Source organism: Poromitra crassiceps (assembly GCF_964638095.1).
Source record: "Poromitra crassiceps genome assembly, chromosome: 6".
Lineage (NCBI taxonomy): Eukaryota > Metazoa > Chordata > Actinopteri > Beryciformes > Melamphaidae > Poromitra > Poromitra crassiceps.
In genome coordinates, this window is record NC_139627.1 from 53,305,691 (window position 1) to 53,321,188 (window position 15,498).

Here is a 15,498-nt window from a genome sequence, read left to right on the forward strand (position 1 = left end):
GTGTTTTTGCACTACACTTCCCAGAGATCACTAGGCAGTCAAGTCGTCGTCAAAGTAGTGTAGTCATATCGCATTCAGTATTTGGAAACAAGGAATTTCCAATGTCAAAGGTCGGGAACACCCCTTGTGATGTCACCTGACCTCGGATTTTGTTGAAGACATTCCTTCAACAGTGGGGAAAGTTGTTGTCTCATTAAATCACTTGTACACACAGTCTAACTTCTATCTGTGGACATGTGGCTACTGTGTTTGTATGCTCAAAGGAAGGCTCAAGGAATGGGCAGGGCTGGGGAAAACGGGCCATAAGTAGGGATAGGACGGTCATAGAGAGTCGGGGTTCGAGGGGTGGGTAGTGGGTGTGGGTGTTGGGAGGGGGTGTGGTAAGGGAAGGGGGTGGGGCTAGGAGAAAGGGGTCATAGCTAGGGATAGGAAGGTCATAGAAAGTTGGGGTTTGAGGGGTGGCTAGGCGGAGGTGCTGGGGGGATGTGGGTGCTTTAGGGGTAGGGCAGGGGTAGGACAATTTTCCATGTTGAAAATGATTAGCTGTGTTGTTGAGATACCCCCAAACATTGCTTAAAGTGCCATAAGGCTGAAGGGCCACACCACTACGTTGTGGGCTTCAATGTATTTGTGCTTGTAATATGAGTCTGGACAGACATGGATGTAGACTACAACTTGACTTGTTGGCGGAGGCATGCAACCACAAGGCGGTTATTTCTAGTTACAATATCAATAGGCGTAAATTCCTTTAAAATATTATGATCATTTAACAAACACAACCCATTCTTCTCTGGTGTCGCTCAGATTTCGCTACTCGGAGGATGACGTGGTGGCCTACATCATCCAGATCCTCCAGGGGCTGGACTACCTCCACACCCGACGCATCCTCCACCTGGACATCAAGCCAGAGAACATCATTGTCACCTACATGAACGTCATCAAGATCATTGACTTTGGCAGTGCCCAGAACTTCAACCCTCTCTTCCTCAAGCAGTTCAGCCCTCCTATTGGAACACTGGAGTACATGTGTAAGAGTCCTGGTTTTCATAAACTGTTGGGAATCATATAGGGATGAAGATGCACAGTTCAATCCGAGTCCTACTCTGTGAAGAAATTCTGATCTTGACGATAGCCCCTAGATTAACTCACTGGAATTTAGATAGGAAGGAATTTAGATGGCAGACGGCATTCTGAAGAGCCATTCTCACAGTATAGACAAGTAAGCTATAGCTCATTAAAGCAGCGATCTAGTGACGAGGGAATATATCATGATGCAAAATACTGTACAACTGGCAAAAGTAATTGTTGAGTTGTTGGTATTGAGCAATAACTCTTGTAGATTAAAAAAAGAAAGAAAAAGATCTTAGGTTTAATAGTTGCTCATAATCTTTGCATCTCAATTTTCAACTAAAACTCTCAGGCCTACTTACTGCACCTTTAATTAGGGGTGAACATTTTAAATAATTATTGAGGCAACCCAAACAACATTTCAAAATCAAAAAGAATATACATCTTTGCTTTTGTTGACCCTCTGTAATTAACTTAAACTGATCAAATTTGATGAAGACTGCAGAAACAGCAGCCTAAACATGTCAGGTACAAACATTGCCTAACTGGCCTTTATAGATTAACTATTCTTTAAAAAAAAAAAAAAAAAAATTCAAGTGAGGGGGCCGAAAATTTAACTGAGGGGGCCAAGCCCCCTTAGGCCCCCTCGTGGCGCCGGGCCTGTGTGGAACTGTTATATTTAAGCATACACTGGCTGCGTCCTCTCGAGGATATAAGTAAACTCACTAAAACTGTTCATTTACACATTTCAGAAAGCATTTCAAACAGCAACACGTAATGACACATGCCCCAAATGCAGTTAAGTCATAAACTATAGGTTGTCTCTCGTGCTAAAGACGATCTCTGGACATAATTATAGTTCTGCGTGGGATGAATAGAGATTGTGCGTTGACGTGACATTCATCTTCCTGTCATCTCCTTCTAGCTCCGGAGATGTTGAAAGGGGATGTGGTGGGCCCTCCAGCTGACATCTGGAGCATAGGCGTGTTGACTTTCATCATGTGAGTACTGCAGCTTCCACAGGTTCCACCCAGTAAGTCCTCTTCTTGAAATAGAACATCTTCAAGTATTCTTTAGGTCAAGTAAGAAGATTGCAGAATTGTGAGTTGTATTTGCACGGATGCCTTTTATCATATAGGAAATGTAGTGCTCTTCAGTTCTTTGATGTTCAGAGTTTATATGGTGCTGACACCATGTTTATTATTATTCCCCAAACAAAATACTGTTCTATTTTCATGAACCAGCCTAGCCGGCTGTATTTTATGTGATCAAAATATGATTGTGTATTCTTATTGTGCATTGCACACTATAGTTCAAGAAATCTGCATCGTTGACACTGTTGTATTTCTAAATTCTCCCTTGATATTCCAGGTTGAGCGGGAGGTCGCCTTTCCTGGAGAACGATCCTCAGGAGACTGAGTCCAGGATCCACTCAGCAAAGTTCGACCTCTCTAAACTCTACCAGAATGTGTCTCAAAGTGCCTCTCTGTTCCTCAAGAAGATCCTCTGTAGCTACCCTTGGTAAGATGAACATGAGCATGTTCAATGTGTAATGTCCATATAGCACACAATCTCTGGCTTGGATTGCCATGTTAAAAAAAAAAAACATTATTTGTCTATATACATTTGTATGTTTTGATCATTTTTATGTTTGCTGGTTGATCACCTACCATTAACTTAGAACTGGAGACCTGGTTTTACAACCACCGAAACGTTTACTTGATACAAATGAATCAATTACTTCGTTAATGCGCAAGCTGACTCTCAGATTATATATTTATATATATATATATATATATATATATATATATATATATATATATATATATATCCACACACAAGAATATACTGATGAAGAAATGTGTGTGTGTATGTGCATGTAGAAGAAATGATGTACTGCAATCATTAAATAGGAAGTTAAGTCTGTACAGACGCTTCTTCCGCCATTTCTTGGTATTATCACAAAGGCTACGGCAATCATGAAAATATTTGGGCCTTGAAATTGTGCTCGTCCCCAGGGCCCGTCCATCCATCAAGGACTGTTTCAATAACTCCTGGCTCCAAGATGCCTACCTGATGCGACTTCGAAGGCAGACCCTCACCTTCACCACAACCCGTCTCAAGGAATTCCTGGCCGACCAGCAGCACAGGCGAGAGCACGTGGCCACCAAGCACAAAGTTCTCCTACGCTCCTACCAGAGTTCGCCACAAACCCCCACAAGCCCCATCATGCCAAATATGCCGACCTCCCCCACCCCACCTGTCACCCAGTGAAAAAACAGGCTCCTGGACACCAGTTTGCAGGACTCGGAGAGAGAGACGAGACTTTGCGCCAAGAGGTGTGAGTTGTTGGTCTTGGTTGGTTGGAGGACACAAGAAACCAGCATTGGCTCTGACCTACAAAGACCTCACTTCTTTTTGAGAGGCCATACTGGTTTTCTAAGAAAATCTGAAAGAAAGCTTTCAAGCCCTGAGGGAAATGTTGCAATGTTACCAGAGCTTGATTGCATTTCTTTCTACGGTTGGACCTTTGTGCATATGAGGCAGAATGTCGTCTCCAAGTTAGTACCTCAATGTTTGTACCTTTGCATACACTTTGGATGTATTACTTTCTGTCTTACTGGCATCTCGAAACTGAATGGCGACGACACATTCTGGTATATTGTGGTAACCGACAATCAACAGGCCAAAAATGGCTGTTATTGAATTGTGATGTTGTCGAGGGGGGAAATGTTTCATGTGAGGAGAAAATGCATCATGCATTCAAACGAGAACACAATTCTCGTTCAATTCGAAGACAAGCGATGCCTTTTGCCATTGTAACACATCTACACTCTGAATCTCACCATCAGAAACTCCATGGTTCCCAAAGACAACCAGCCAAACGACCATCAGTAATGTTAATTGACTATGGAAGTCCATTCTATCATGTCTAATTTTGTGCAAGTCCAAGATCGAGGACTAAATCCTAGAATGCAAAATATATTTTTTAATATGAACAGCAACCTACAAACTTAGAGCAATGTCAATTGTGCTATACTGAGTTTTTATATTGCCATAGCACCTCAAGCGATTGTCAAATTTGTAGCGGTTCCGGAATGGGCTTAAAAAAAAGGATCTATTTGAGTGTACAGTAACTGATTTAATGGTGAATTCTCTACAAGGGCTATTAGAATAGGACACTTGATCAATGCAAAATGTTTTGCTCTAATGTTCCCAAAATGGGAGGGTAATTTTAAAAGGCTTTAATTTAATTTAATTTAATTTAATTTAATTTAATTTAATTTAATTTAATTTAATTTAATTTAATTTGATCATTTTTTCTCCATTCAAAAGTGACGATGAGGACAGCGTCAGTGGCTGCATACAACACTGTTGAGGTGTGTTGGCACTTGGCAGGCACTTTGGGGAGTTGCCTTCACCCCAAAACGACGTCAACACCCCCCAACACATTAGCTTCCAACTCAGCTTAGAAGGTCTTCTTGTCATCCACCCAGCCCAGTGAAGGTGCCAGTTTGTTTAGCCATGCAGGGACATCTATCTATCTATCTATCTTTGACATGAGTAAGACATCAGGTTTTCCAAGGTAAAGTCAATCACTCTCCAATCCCATTGGTGAAACTTGCGGTGCCTCACAAGTGCCGTTAGAGTTAGCATTAGTTAGCATAAAAAAAAAAACAGCCTTCTCCATTAAATCAGAGAGGATATTCACCTGTCACAGCCAGTGTTGTTGTCAAGTCGAATTGGACGCGAGTGCAAGTCCTGGACTAATTTTCAGGACTCGTGACAAATCTTTTCTGTAATAGGCCATAATAATTTGACATAATATATTGATAGCTATATTAATAATGACTAATTTGACATCATATATTGATAACTGTAACATTATTCAATTTTGTGCAAGGTCAGGTACATGTGTTCCACCTACATGTGGATTCACACTCATGTTCGGTAACTCGGGATTCCTGTTTGATGGGACTGGAACACTCCAGATATAGTGACTTGAGTACAACACTGATCACAGCTACTGCTTTGGAGTTGGTATTATTAGATTTTTAGAACAAAGAACAAAGTTTGTTAAATGACAGATATCTTTGACAAAGAAAGGAGGCATGGGTAAAAATGTAATAGTTTAGAATGGCATTATACATGACATTGGCTAATATAAACGATACATTGGTCATTTGTTACATCCAGTATTAATTAATTCAGTATTTAAGGGAATTTGATAGTGTAGATAAGTTGTATTGTTTCTTTTATAGCTTTGCCAGCAAGGGCAAATCCAATTTTAACATCTGCACGAGAAGCATTTGCACAAATTTCAGATTTTTGATAATGTTTGTGTTGAATGTATCGATTTTTTAAGTCGGGATTTACAAACATAATGCATATGCTGGTGTAATGTATCTGATTCTCCTCACAGCTGTGGATTTAATTTTGAAGCAACTGTCAAAACATTACAATGATCTGTCTGCTTGAGTGACATCCCATAACGCTGCATTATGCATACAATTAACGAGTTGTTTTAATCCTTGTATTAACAGATACAGTAGGAGTTGTTGGTCATTCAATTAAATTATTTTACTAATTATACATATTCTAATGCTATTGTTGCCTAATCGCTGCCATTGATTTCAGCAGTTGATCTGTCTTTCTTGGCTCAATCATTGTCCTTTGCAGAATGGAAGCTAATCAAAAAGGAGATTAAACTTGAATGAGAACAGGAGATACGCATGAGAATACAATGTTGTATAACAACGCTAAATGCCTCTGCAATGTATTCTGTTCTTTAATCATATGAACTTTTATCGCAACTAATTTATTTGTAAACTGACAGCAGGGTTTTGAATGCAAAAGATGACAAAAGCTCCCCATTTTGTATCAAAATCCTATACAATATTTGGTGGAATGTATTGCAGTGCCTCATGTGATGGATATTAGACCCAAAAAGAAAATAGTTTGTTAAATGAATGACTAGTTCTTTATTTTGATTGTATGAATTTGATTGCTTTTTCGTGTGTTTGCTTTTTGTTTATTTATTGAGTGATTGCATTTGTTGCAGCTTCTGCTCATGTGTTCTGTACCTCTGAATCTGGCATGGTATAGGATCTGAATCTGAATCTGGCATGGTATAGGCATGACCGCTGTTAAGGCTATGAATAATAAAGGAAACGTGACATAAACATATGAATATGATGTAGTGGTTTGTTCTTGGTTGAAACCAGAGTATGGAAAGTTGACTTGCAAATTAAGCCCAATCTGTGTCACATGACTTCACATAATGTCTTTATTGCAGAAAGGATCGTTTGATGTTTTACATGACCTAAACTTGTATTTGTTGTGAATGTAAAGTTACTCATCATGATTTGCTCTCTGCTGCTCCTAGTGGCTGATGGACATAAAAAGGGCACTTGAGGACCACAATTGGTCCATGACTTCATGCTACATTAATGGACCCTCCCTGCGCATGCCCCTTTAGGCTGCCACCTCTGTGTGTGTGTGTGTGTGTGTGTGTGTGTGTGTGTGTGTGTGTGTGTGTGTGTGTGTGTGTGTGTGTGTGTGTGTGTGTGTACTCACATTTCAATCTTTTCCGACTGACCACTAACAAAACTATTAACTGCTCTAAGCATTCTCGGGAGTATTGGATGTGAAGGCTATATAAGGATGGACAAACATCCCTGTAGCATTTGCTGCTCATCTTCACTCAGCCTGATCATGCTGAGTATTTCCTCATACGAAGGTCCAAAGAAGGAGAAGGAATGTGGGGGTGATGCCTCTTCTGCCTTGGGTCCCCGAGGACCAAGAAGGCTCCTCCTGACCTTGAGATATAAAGCCTGGCGTGTCTCAAGCCTGCTGACTCCGGGGTGGATCTGAAGTGGAGTGGATCTCCAGGAGCATCTTCAGGGTAAGATATGTGAGAGGTTATGGCCGGACAAAATCAATGCAGTAAGTAAGGTCATGTATTTACGTACGAGTTGATCTACATAACTTCTGTCCATGTTCCTCATATCTGGAGACCTTCTGACTTGCAGTGGTCACAGCGTATTACAGCCATTGTATTTCTGAGATTAAAGTCAGTCATTTTTCCTGGTCTTATTTTCCTTATTGTAACTGGTAACATTCTGCTCTGACCACTGCAGATGTCCAAAGCTAAGGCTGCACCCCCTCCTGGGTGCACTCTGAACATCAACGATCCTCAGGTCCAGGAGGCTGCTATTCGCATCCAGGCTTCATATCGGGGCCACAGGTACCTCAATCTCTTCTGACATCAATTCACATGCAGTTTGAGCGCAAAATATGTTAAGAGTTCGCCGTAGAAAAGCGAATAAATCCGACGGCGAACGTTCAGTGCAGGTTCACCAGTCACTCATGTACGAAATACTTGTGGCCTGTATTGCTTTCATCATGATTGCGTTTGCCTCGTAGGTCGCGTAAAGAGCTGCGAGAAAAAGGCCCTCCCAAGATCCTGCAGGAGCTGAAAGACGTGGTTCTGCTGGAGGGCAGCGCTGCCAAGCTGGAGTGCCGGGTCAGCGCCTTCCCCGACCCGTTCATCGTCTGGTCCAAGGACGGCAAAGAGCTCAAGGACGGTCCCAAGTACCGCTATGTTTTTGAAGACCCCGATTTCGTGGCGCTTGTGGTCCGCGATGGGGTGCTGGCTGACCTGGGGAAATACACCGTTACCATTAAGAACCCATTTGGACAGACAGCTGGATCTGCGTGTATTCTAGTGGAGGGTGTGTACAGCCTGTGTTAAGTTGTCGGCGTAGTTTGCTTGACACTTTCTTTCTTTAAACTCGTGTTTTGTCAGTTGGCCATTCGGACTTTCACCAGCCACTTTAATTCCTTGGCAGATGGAGAAGAACAGAAAAACACAGCTACAAAATGTGGCTGGTGGTGACATATGGCTAATGTTTGCCAGCGTTAGAAATCTCATCAGAACTATCCCGACACCTAGTACCAAATATTACTTCTATCGTTTCTTTAGTGCTGAGCAGTGTCTCCAAAATGCTATTTTGTTGAGTGCAATAAGGGTCCCTGAAACAGGGACAGGACCTTAAAACAATAATTATGAATACATCTTTCACAGAGGAGAGAGAGAGAGGAGGAGAGAGAGAGAGAGGAGGAGAGAGAGAGAGAGGGAGAGAGAAAGAGAGAGAGAGAGAGAGAGGGAGAGAGGGAGAGAGAGGAGGAGAGAGAGAGAGAGAGAGGGAGAGAGAGAGAGAGAGAGAGGGAGAGAGGGAGAGAGAGAGAGAGAGAAAAGAGTTGTGCTGGTGAGGTAAGAAACCGGAGGAGGGCTTATAATGGAACCTCGCCATATTGTTACATTGTAATCATAGGTTGAGTCACCTTGTTGCTTTATGGCTCAATTATACTCCATTTTCAAATGTAAATAGGTACGTTATTATCGTCACTGCCCACATACTTCCATGCGTCTTTCACGTTGGTATAATGTTAAGCAAATACATCCACCAGTGGGCAGGCAGTAGTAGTAGCAACCCCATGAAAACAACTTAGCAGCTCCAGTATCAGTGTCGTTACTCATGGAGGATAAACTGAGGAATGCCCCATTCTGCGTCTGCATCATAATACTATAAACAGCTTCAATATTAGGGCTTCTAAAGTGAAAAACATGGTACACGGTGGCAACATTGAATGCAGTGTGCGGGGTTCTCCATATGGCTAATGGAGAGAATGTTGCCTCATGTGCCCCCAGCGCCTGCTAGAGTTTCCAAAGGCCCAGACAACATGAAGACCAAGAGAGGGACCACAGTGGTGCTGAAGGCTGGGATCAGTGGGGAGCCTCCTCCAGATGTCGGCTGGCTCAAAGATGGCGACGACATCGAGGAGGATAACCGGTAAGTAAGGTTGTTTCAAATGCCGACGGAAAACGGCTGCATTCTTCATCTCTCGCATGAAGTGTGTTGAGATGCAGATGATGTCATGGTGACGATGTCATTGTGATGATGTCATTGTGATGATGTCATGGTCTTCCAGGGTATTCTACGACGTCGGAGACACCAACACCATCTTGACCATCAAAAATGCGAAGCTTTCCGACGCGGGGAAGTACGAGGTGTTTGTGGAGAACAACCTGGGCACAGACCAGTCCTTTGCCCGTGTCGACATCTTCTGATGCAGCTTCTCAAGTCCACCACACTGCTAAGGCATCAAGCCAATGCCCTTTTGTATGTGTGCCTGTTTCTGTTCTTAGCGCAAGGGGGGAAAAAAACTTTGATTCTGTGTTCAAAGATGTACATAACGTTAACTTTTCTCTCAATAAAAAGTAAAGAAAATGTTTGCTAAGCACTTGTTTTTGGAGTGGGTTTTCTGAAATTATTCGCGACTGATGATGGCATAAAAATAGATGTAATGTGAACGTATACTGCATGCAGACATACAATGTTCTTCAACGTAATTAAAAAAAAATCATAATAGAAAAATTATAATAATAAAATACATTTGCATTAATATATTATAAACCTTTCTATGTTACACCTCTGGCTGTCTCATATCCAGAGTGACATGCAGCACCAACTTTACATGCAACATATGGTGAGAGAGTGCAAAGGTCAAAGAAGGCTAAGCCACAGTAAACAAATGGATAGGCCTCTGTCCCCCGAAGAAAGATGGTTTGTAACAGAAGTGTTACTACATCCATTATACCTGAAACCCTTCTCTCACTCACAATGTCAAAAACAGAGGCAGGAACTAAGCTGAGCATTTCAGACAGAGGCTGAACAGATAGAGGTGCTGCATAAAGAGACAGTGTGTATAAATAAGAGTGTTTTGAACTGTGAATCATGCAAAGCTACTCTAGTGGAGTCCCAGAATAAGATAATAAATACAATATAGAACTGTACATTTGCATAATAGCCGCAGAAGAGCAAGGGAGAAAAGGTAGAAAGGTTGTTTCGTATAATGCCCTACCTACACTACAGCCTCATCGAGATCACAGTCCCTATTCCCATGTCCTCAGTGCCTATGGCCCAGGTGGGGGTCGTCAAGAAGGGCCTTTCTGTGTGGAGTTTGCATGTTCTTCCCATGCTCCCCTGGGGTGTCCGCCAGTTAGGAACCCCCCACTAATATATTTTATATATATATATATATATATATATATATATATATATATATATATATATATATATATATATATATATATATATATATAGTGGCTAGTCAAATTTGAACATGGTGGACAAAAAAGTTAATGTTGGAACCTGTAATCTGTAATGGATACAGGTGAATATATTTCTTGTTATTGTGCTGTTGGCTTTGAGTGTTCAGGTGGCTGTGATGAAATCTTGGGACGCAGGTGAATGTATCTCTTTATTATTCTGACCTTAATTGTGTGCATGTGCGCTATGAGGGGGCCCTTTATGCATTCAGGCCCAGGGGCCCATAATCCTTACCTCAATAGATGTTTTTTGAGGGGGGAGGGCATATCTTAGCCTATTGATTGGGCTAATTGAACAGAAAATTACCACTGGGGTCTTAACAGTAGGCCTATGAATAAGAGTACAGCAGCTCAGAATGAGTCCGGAAGTAGCACTTCTTCAGGTTTGTAGGGGAAAAGGCAATGGGATTTTAGTATGGGGATTTTGGTTAAACTAGGCTAGGTTATCGGCCCGAAACCCTAGGCTAACCCCGCAGCTTGGCTGCTGCGTGGCCTCGCTAGCTCTATTGGCATTATATCATCATCACTGGCAATAATGACATCACTAATAGGCACTGATGTCATAGGCATTGTGACATCATCAGTGGGACAAAAATGTAAACAGATAGAGCCCACTTGCTGCAGCTGTGCGGGCTTGCATGCAGCTCGGCTGCTGCGTGGCCTCGCCTACTCTTTTTTTTTTTTTTTTTATCAATTTTTTATTGGTATTTTCATTAAATAAAAACAAAACAAGGAATGAAAGGAAAGAATGTGGTTATATCAACATCAAACCAAAAGAGGAGTTTAAACATGTCTTCTCGAATTGGGAAAAACGAGATAAGAACACCAAACACTGGGTTATTATTCTCCCCTGGATCAATACAAATGACCAAATAAACATTGATAAGCAAGAATAAATGAGAAAAGGGAAGGGCAAGGGAAATTTAACCCAAAAAAAAAAAAAAAATACAAATTTGTTAAATAGCGTGTTTTAAATCCCTATAATGCCCCTCCTCCCCGCCTCGCCTACTCTATGACATCACAATTGCTCTTATGATGTCACTGATGATGTCACAATGCCCATGACAATGATGTCACAATGAGTCCAATTGCTCCCTTTTATATAGTCCTAGATAGATGCTGACATGTTTAACATGTTGTTAAACTTTTGTTAACCACAGACCATTCCATGCATTTAACCGAAATCCCCATACAAAAATCCCATTGCCTTTTCCCCTTATGAACCAGCATGGCGGCGATTTCTGGGTAAGCCCAGGGATAGCGGAACGCATCTGAACTTGGGGGGGCCGGGGGGCGTGTCGGGGGGGCGTGTCCCCCCGTCGGGGGGGCGTGCCCCCCCCCCCACACACACACACACGTCTGTGAACCACCATCATTGATTATTATTATTATCATCATATAAAGATTTTGGTTGTTTGAAGCCAGATTCATATAGGAATATCTCATTTTAAATTAACATTAGGATTAGACGGTTGTGATGTCAGTATTCAGTCTTAACAATCATATATTTGCTCCTTTTCTCACTCACTCCTATGTCACCACCTGCTCTCACTGCAGGGTTTGAGATTCAACTTTTTTTTATCACCAGCCAATATGGCTGCTAGATTTTAAAGTTACGAGCCAATTAATTTCAACTAGCCAAAATGTTTTTCTTGAAATAAACCAGAATATGAGGGCGACTGGGTTTTACAGCAGGGCTATTCAACTAAATTGTTCAGGGGGCCACATTGTCAGAAACCTAAGGGACCGGGGGCCGGACCGTTCCCCGAGCCAGTACACTTGACACAATGCGCCACCATATTTTTGCAGCCGCGCTGGAACTATTATTAAGTAGGGGGTGCTGTAAGGAATGGAATCTCGGCAGCGCCGAAGAAAATTTTATGTTTTTTGGACTTTTATCCATATTTAGAAGAATATTTAATTTTAAATTAACATTAGGATTATACTGTTGTGATGTCATTATTCAGTATCTTCTCCTTTTCTATTATTACTATTAGTATTAATATTAAATACTGAGTATCTCATGAAAAACTATTAATATTGCATCTTTTGTGTTTAGCTCCGTCTCACACCAGAACCAAATTACAGAGGGGGCCTGCCCCTAGCTTGGGGGGGCCAAGGGGGGTCCGGGGGGATTCTCCCCCGGAAGAAGATTTTGTACATTTTAAAGTAAAATTCGTCAAACTGGTGCATTTGAGAGCAAAAGGAAGAGGCTAAATCTATGAGGAACTACACACATCTCTAATGTGTTGTGACTTTACAAATAGGCCTAAACAATTAATATTAAATGTATTTACACATTGTGCACAAATTGCATTCATTGTGACAAAATTACAATAGTTAATTAATATCCAGCCAGAATCATTGCAAATGGAGGTTCAAAGTAACAGTTAGCAATAGCATTCAGTTAATCAATGCCTAATGACAGCCAGATTCCGTTTTAAACTTTAAAACAGAAAAACGGAAAAACGTTTTTAGCACACACAAAAAAAAAAAAAAAAATTGAATGGGGGGGCCAGTTTAGGGAATGGGGGGGCCCGGCCCGGTCAGGCCCCCCTCCAACGCCGGGCCTGTCTCACAGCATTGTAACATTGTAGTGCAGCAAGAAAGGAAAACTACTGTAAACATTTGAACCACATTTCTTGTTTAGAACCTATAGCTAGCAACATCGCCATCTCCTGAAAAACATTAATATTGCACCTTTCTTGTGGCTACATCACAGCATCTACTGAAAAACATTTATAGTGGATCTGACTTGTTTAGTTCACTTTAGATTCACATCACATCTGAAAAACAACCAGTCGAGTGTAATAAGTAAATGAGGTTTAATTGTAAAAAAAAAAAAAAAAATCTAAAAAAAAAAATCTAAAAAAAAAAAAAAAATTTTTTTTTTTTTTTGGGAACTGAAAAGTACCCGGGCCGCGGCCCGGGTGGCCCGGGCGGTTCCGCGATCCCTGGGTAAGCCTACAAAAAATAAATAATACGTCATCCCTGCAGTAGGCCTACTCTATTACAATTCAATACGGCCACATTGGACTTCATGAACGTCGTTTGAAAGAGATGGGGACGTCTGGAAAGAGTTTGGGACTTTCAACTTCAGTGTGTGTGGGCACTTTGAAGACTGTCCCTAACTTCCTCTTTTGCCCCGGCCGCCGGCCGGTTTCAAGGCTCCCCCCCCCGTCACCCGTCAAAAAGTTGGATCAAACTTTAAAGCAGGCAACGTCTTGGTTTCCTGCTACTACTGTATTAAACAAACATGACGCGCCAGAAATAGCCTACTCCCCATACGCATGTAATTCAATGCATTTATAAATCGATCTGTAGGGCGTGACGGCGCATTGATTTCAAGATGTGTGCAGTACGTAGGGCTAATAAACACGCAAATGAAATTGTGTTTAAAAAAAAACAAGAAACTATTAGTCGCCACTGACTTCACAGCTTACAATGACACGACATAAGAAAGTAAACGCTTTAACTCTAGCTGCACGTTCGGACCTGTATTTTGCGAAAAGAGCAGCTGCACAGTGCCTGCACATCCTGCATTGTGGCTTTAAGAATGGGGCTTCCTTGAAACCGTCAAGTTCCATGTTGTAGTATGGTCAAATTGATGAAGTTGTTGAACGTAAGCCCATTTAGAAACAAAGTAACACTTTTTTACTCGTTTTAGCCGTTGCATTTTTGTAACCATTTCGGACCGAGATGCTCTCCTGCGTACGCGTTGCTGCCGTTTAGCGCGTTTCTGGAGTTTTTACGCACAGAATGCGCGTATGTAGACAGGGAGTGGCAAAAAGATACATGTTGTTTTCTTTGCCATAACTCCTCTCTCGGACTATTTGTTTGTTTTTTGTATAGAGTATTAACACGCACAGTGCCTTTTGAGTGACGGATCTAAATGGACCATTCGTCGTCGATAATCACGCAAGTCACAAGAGATGAGGAGGAAAACGCGGCTTGTCGCGGGGAAGGTGAGTTTTACTTTGGGAAAAGTTTTTGGAGCTATTCTATCTGCTGCGCATGACAATGTCAGCGGGGCACCAGACAGCGGCGGGGACGCCACGGTGTCAGAAATGTTAAACGTCGCTTTCAGAACAAACGTAAGAGTGTTTTTACCGTGTGGATCGCATGTATGTAACCGTATAAGACTTGTTATCTGCCTTCTGACTAGCCCGCAGCAACTTTGAAGTCCGTTTAGCCGGAGCGGTAGGCCTTGATCCACGGCCGATCAGCCGCCTTACAGCATTATAAAAGAAAGACTTAACTTGTTCGGTTTAAACCTAGTTCCATGCATGTAGAAATGTCATGTGGTGGACAAAGCCTTTATGAAGTGTGCAGCGTTTAATAAAGCAAGACATCAAACACTTGTGGGTCTCTATAAAAAGGGGGCGGGGTCCAAACTGCACGTAGGCATTTTGACAGTTCACTGTTATTGTTTTGGACTTTGAAATGGCCAAGTTATCTTCAGTCCTTATCTCTGTATGCTGCAGACAGAGCAGGCTGATTTACCCACATGAGCTTAATGAGCCTCGAAATAGACACGTCCTGCCTTTTATCTGGACAGATTTCACAATGGGCCACTATTCAATGAAGATACACTCTACTATGACGACTTATTGTGGCTGTGGTTTATTTAGTCAGTTACAATTGTGACCTTAATGTAGCCTATAGGTGTTGTTGCTCTGCTATGGTAGGCTATCACTGTTGTATGCCTGTAAGAATGAAGACATTTGAGTTTTGCAGTTTAATGGCTATATGCATCCTGCAAATACACAGATCATGCTCTGCTAGTCTAAATTATGTTCTTCAATAAAGCATAGAATTGACCGGTTTAGAAATTCACACACGAGCCGTTATTACCAGTTCACTTCCCGCAGTCCGGGACGATCTATTCAGTATTTGTGGGAAGGAACTAGACTACGTTCTCCCAAAGCCACTGTGAGACTCAAATCTGTGGTGTAATCAAGGTGCAAAATCTGGTGCTGCTCAGCCTCCATAGATAAGACAATAGGCACGTTTACATGGAGCTAATCAGATTGAAATAGGTTTAAACGCCCAAACAGATTGAAAATGCTCCACATAAACACCTCCTCTCTTGTCTTGCAGGAGCCTGGTGTTGGAGTCCTTGAGCTGATTGGGTGCACCTGGGCCCGGTGCAGTCATTGGGCTTAAGGAGACCTTCAGACCATTCAGTCTCTCTCCCTCCTCTGATGTACCCTTTGTTCTATTCATGCGTTTGTGTTGTCTTATTAGTTACTTTC

At 41.9% G+C, this 15,498-nt stretch overlaps 3 protein-coding genes across 4 annotated transcripts in view; all 3 read left to right on the plus strand.

The window, feature by feature from the left end:
- spegb (striated muscle enriched protein kinase b) overlaps positions 1–3,342 on the plus strand; it is a gene marked incomplete at both ends in the record, with an annotated part of 58,536 nt that extends 55,194 nt beyond the window's left edge. The window contains 4 exons of the mRNA XM_083638843.1: positions 805–1,028; positions 1,994–2,069; positions 2,440–2,589; positions 3,087–3,342. Coding sequence (XP_083494969.1) covers positions 805–1,028; positions 1,994–2,069; positions 2,440–2,589; positions 3,087–3,342 — 706 coding nt within the window. The remainder of the gene's footprint in view (positions 1–804; positions 1,029–1,993; positions 2,070–2,439; positions 2,590–3,086) is intronic.
- Positions 3,343–7,208: 3,866 nt separating this feature from the next.
- On the plus strand, positions 7,209–9,202 carry LOC310777975 (SPEG neighbor protein-like; the record flags this gene model as incomplete). The annotated part of the gene is made up of 4 exons (XM_083638305.1): positions 7,209–7,315; positions 7,495–7,802; positions 8,783–8,924; positions 9,064–9,202. 4 exons carry the CDS (start codon positions 7,209–7,211, stop codon positions 9,200–9,202), a joined length of 696 nt encoding a protein of 231 aa, XP_083494431.1.
- Positions 9,203–13,847: 4,645 nt separating this feature from the next.
- Positions 13,848–15,498, plus strand: part of ctdsp1 (CTD (carboxy-terminal domain, RNA polymerase II, polypeptide A) small phosphatase 1) — a 58,385-nt gene continuing 56,734 nt past the window's right edge. For both annotated transcript variants that reach the window (XM_083638993.1, XM_083638994.1), the window contains exon 1: positions 13,848–14,208. In XM_083638993.1, coding sequence (XP_083495119.1) covers positions 14,136–14,208 — 73 coding nt within the window. In that variant the 5' untranslated portion in view covers positions 13,848–14,135. The remainder of the gene's footprint in view (positions 14,209–15,498) is intronic.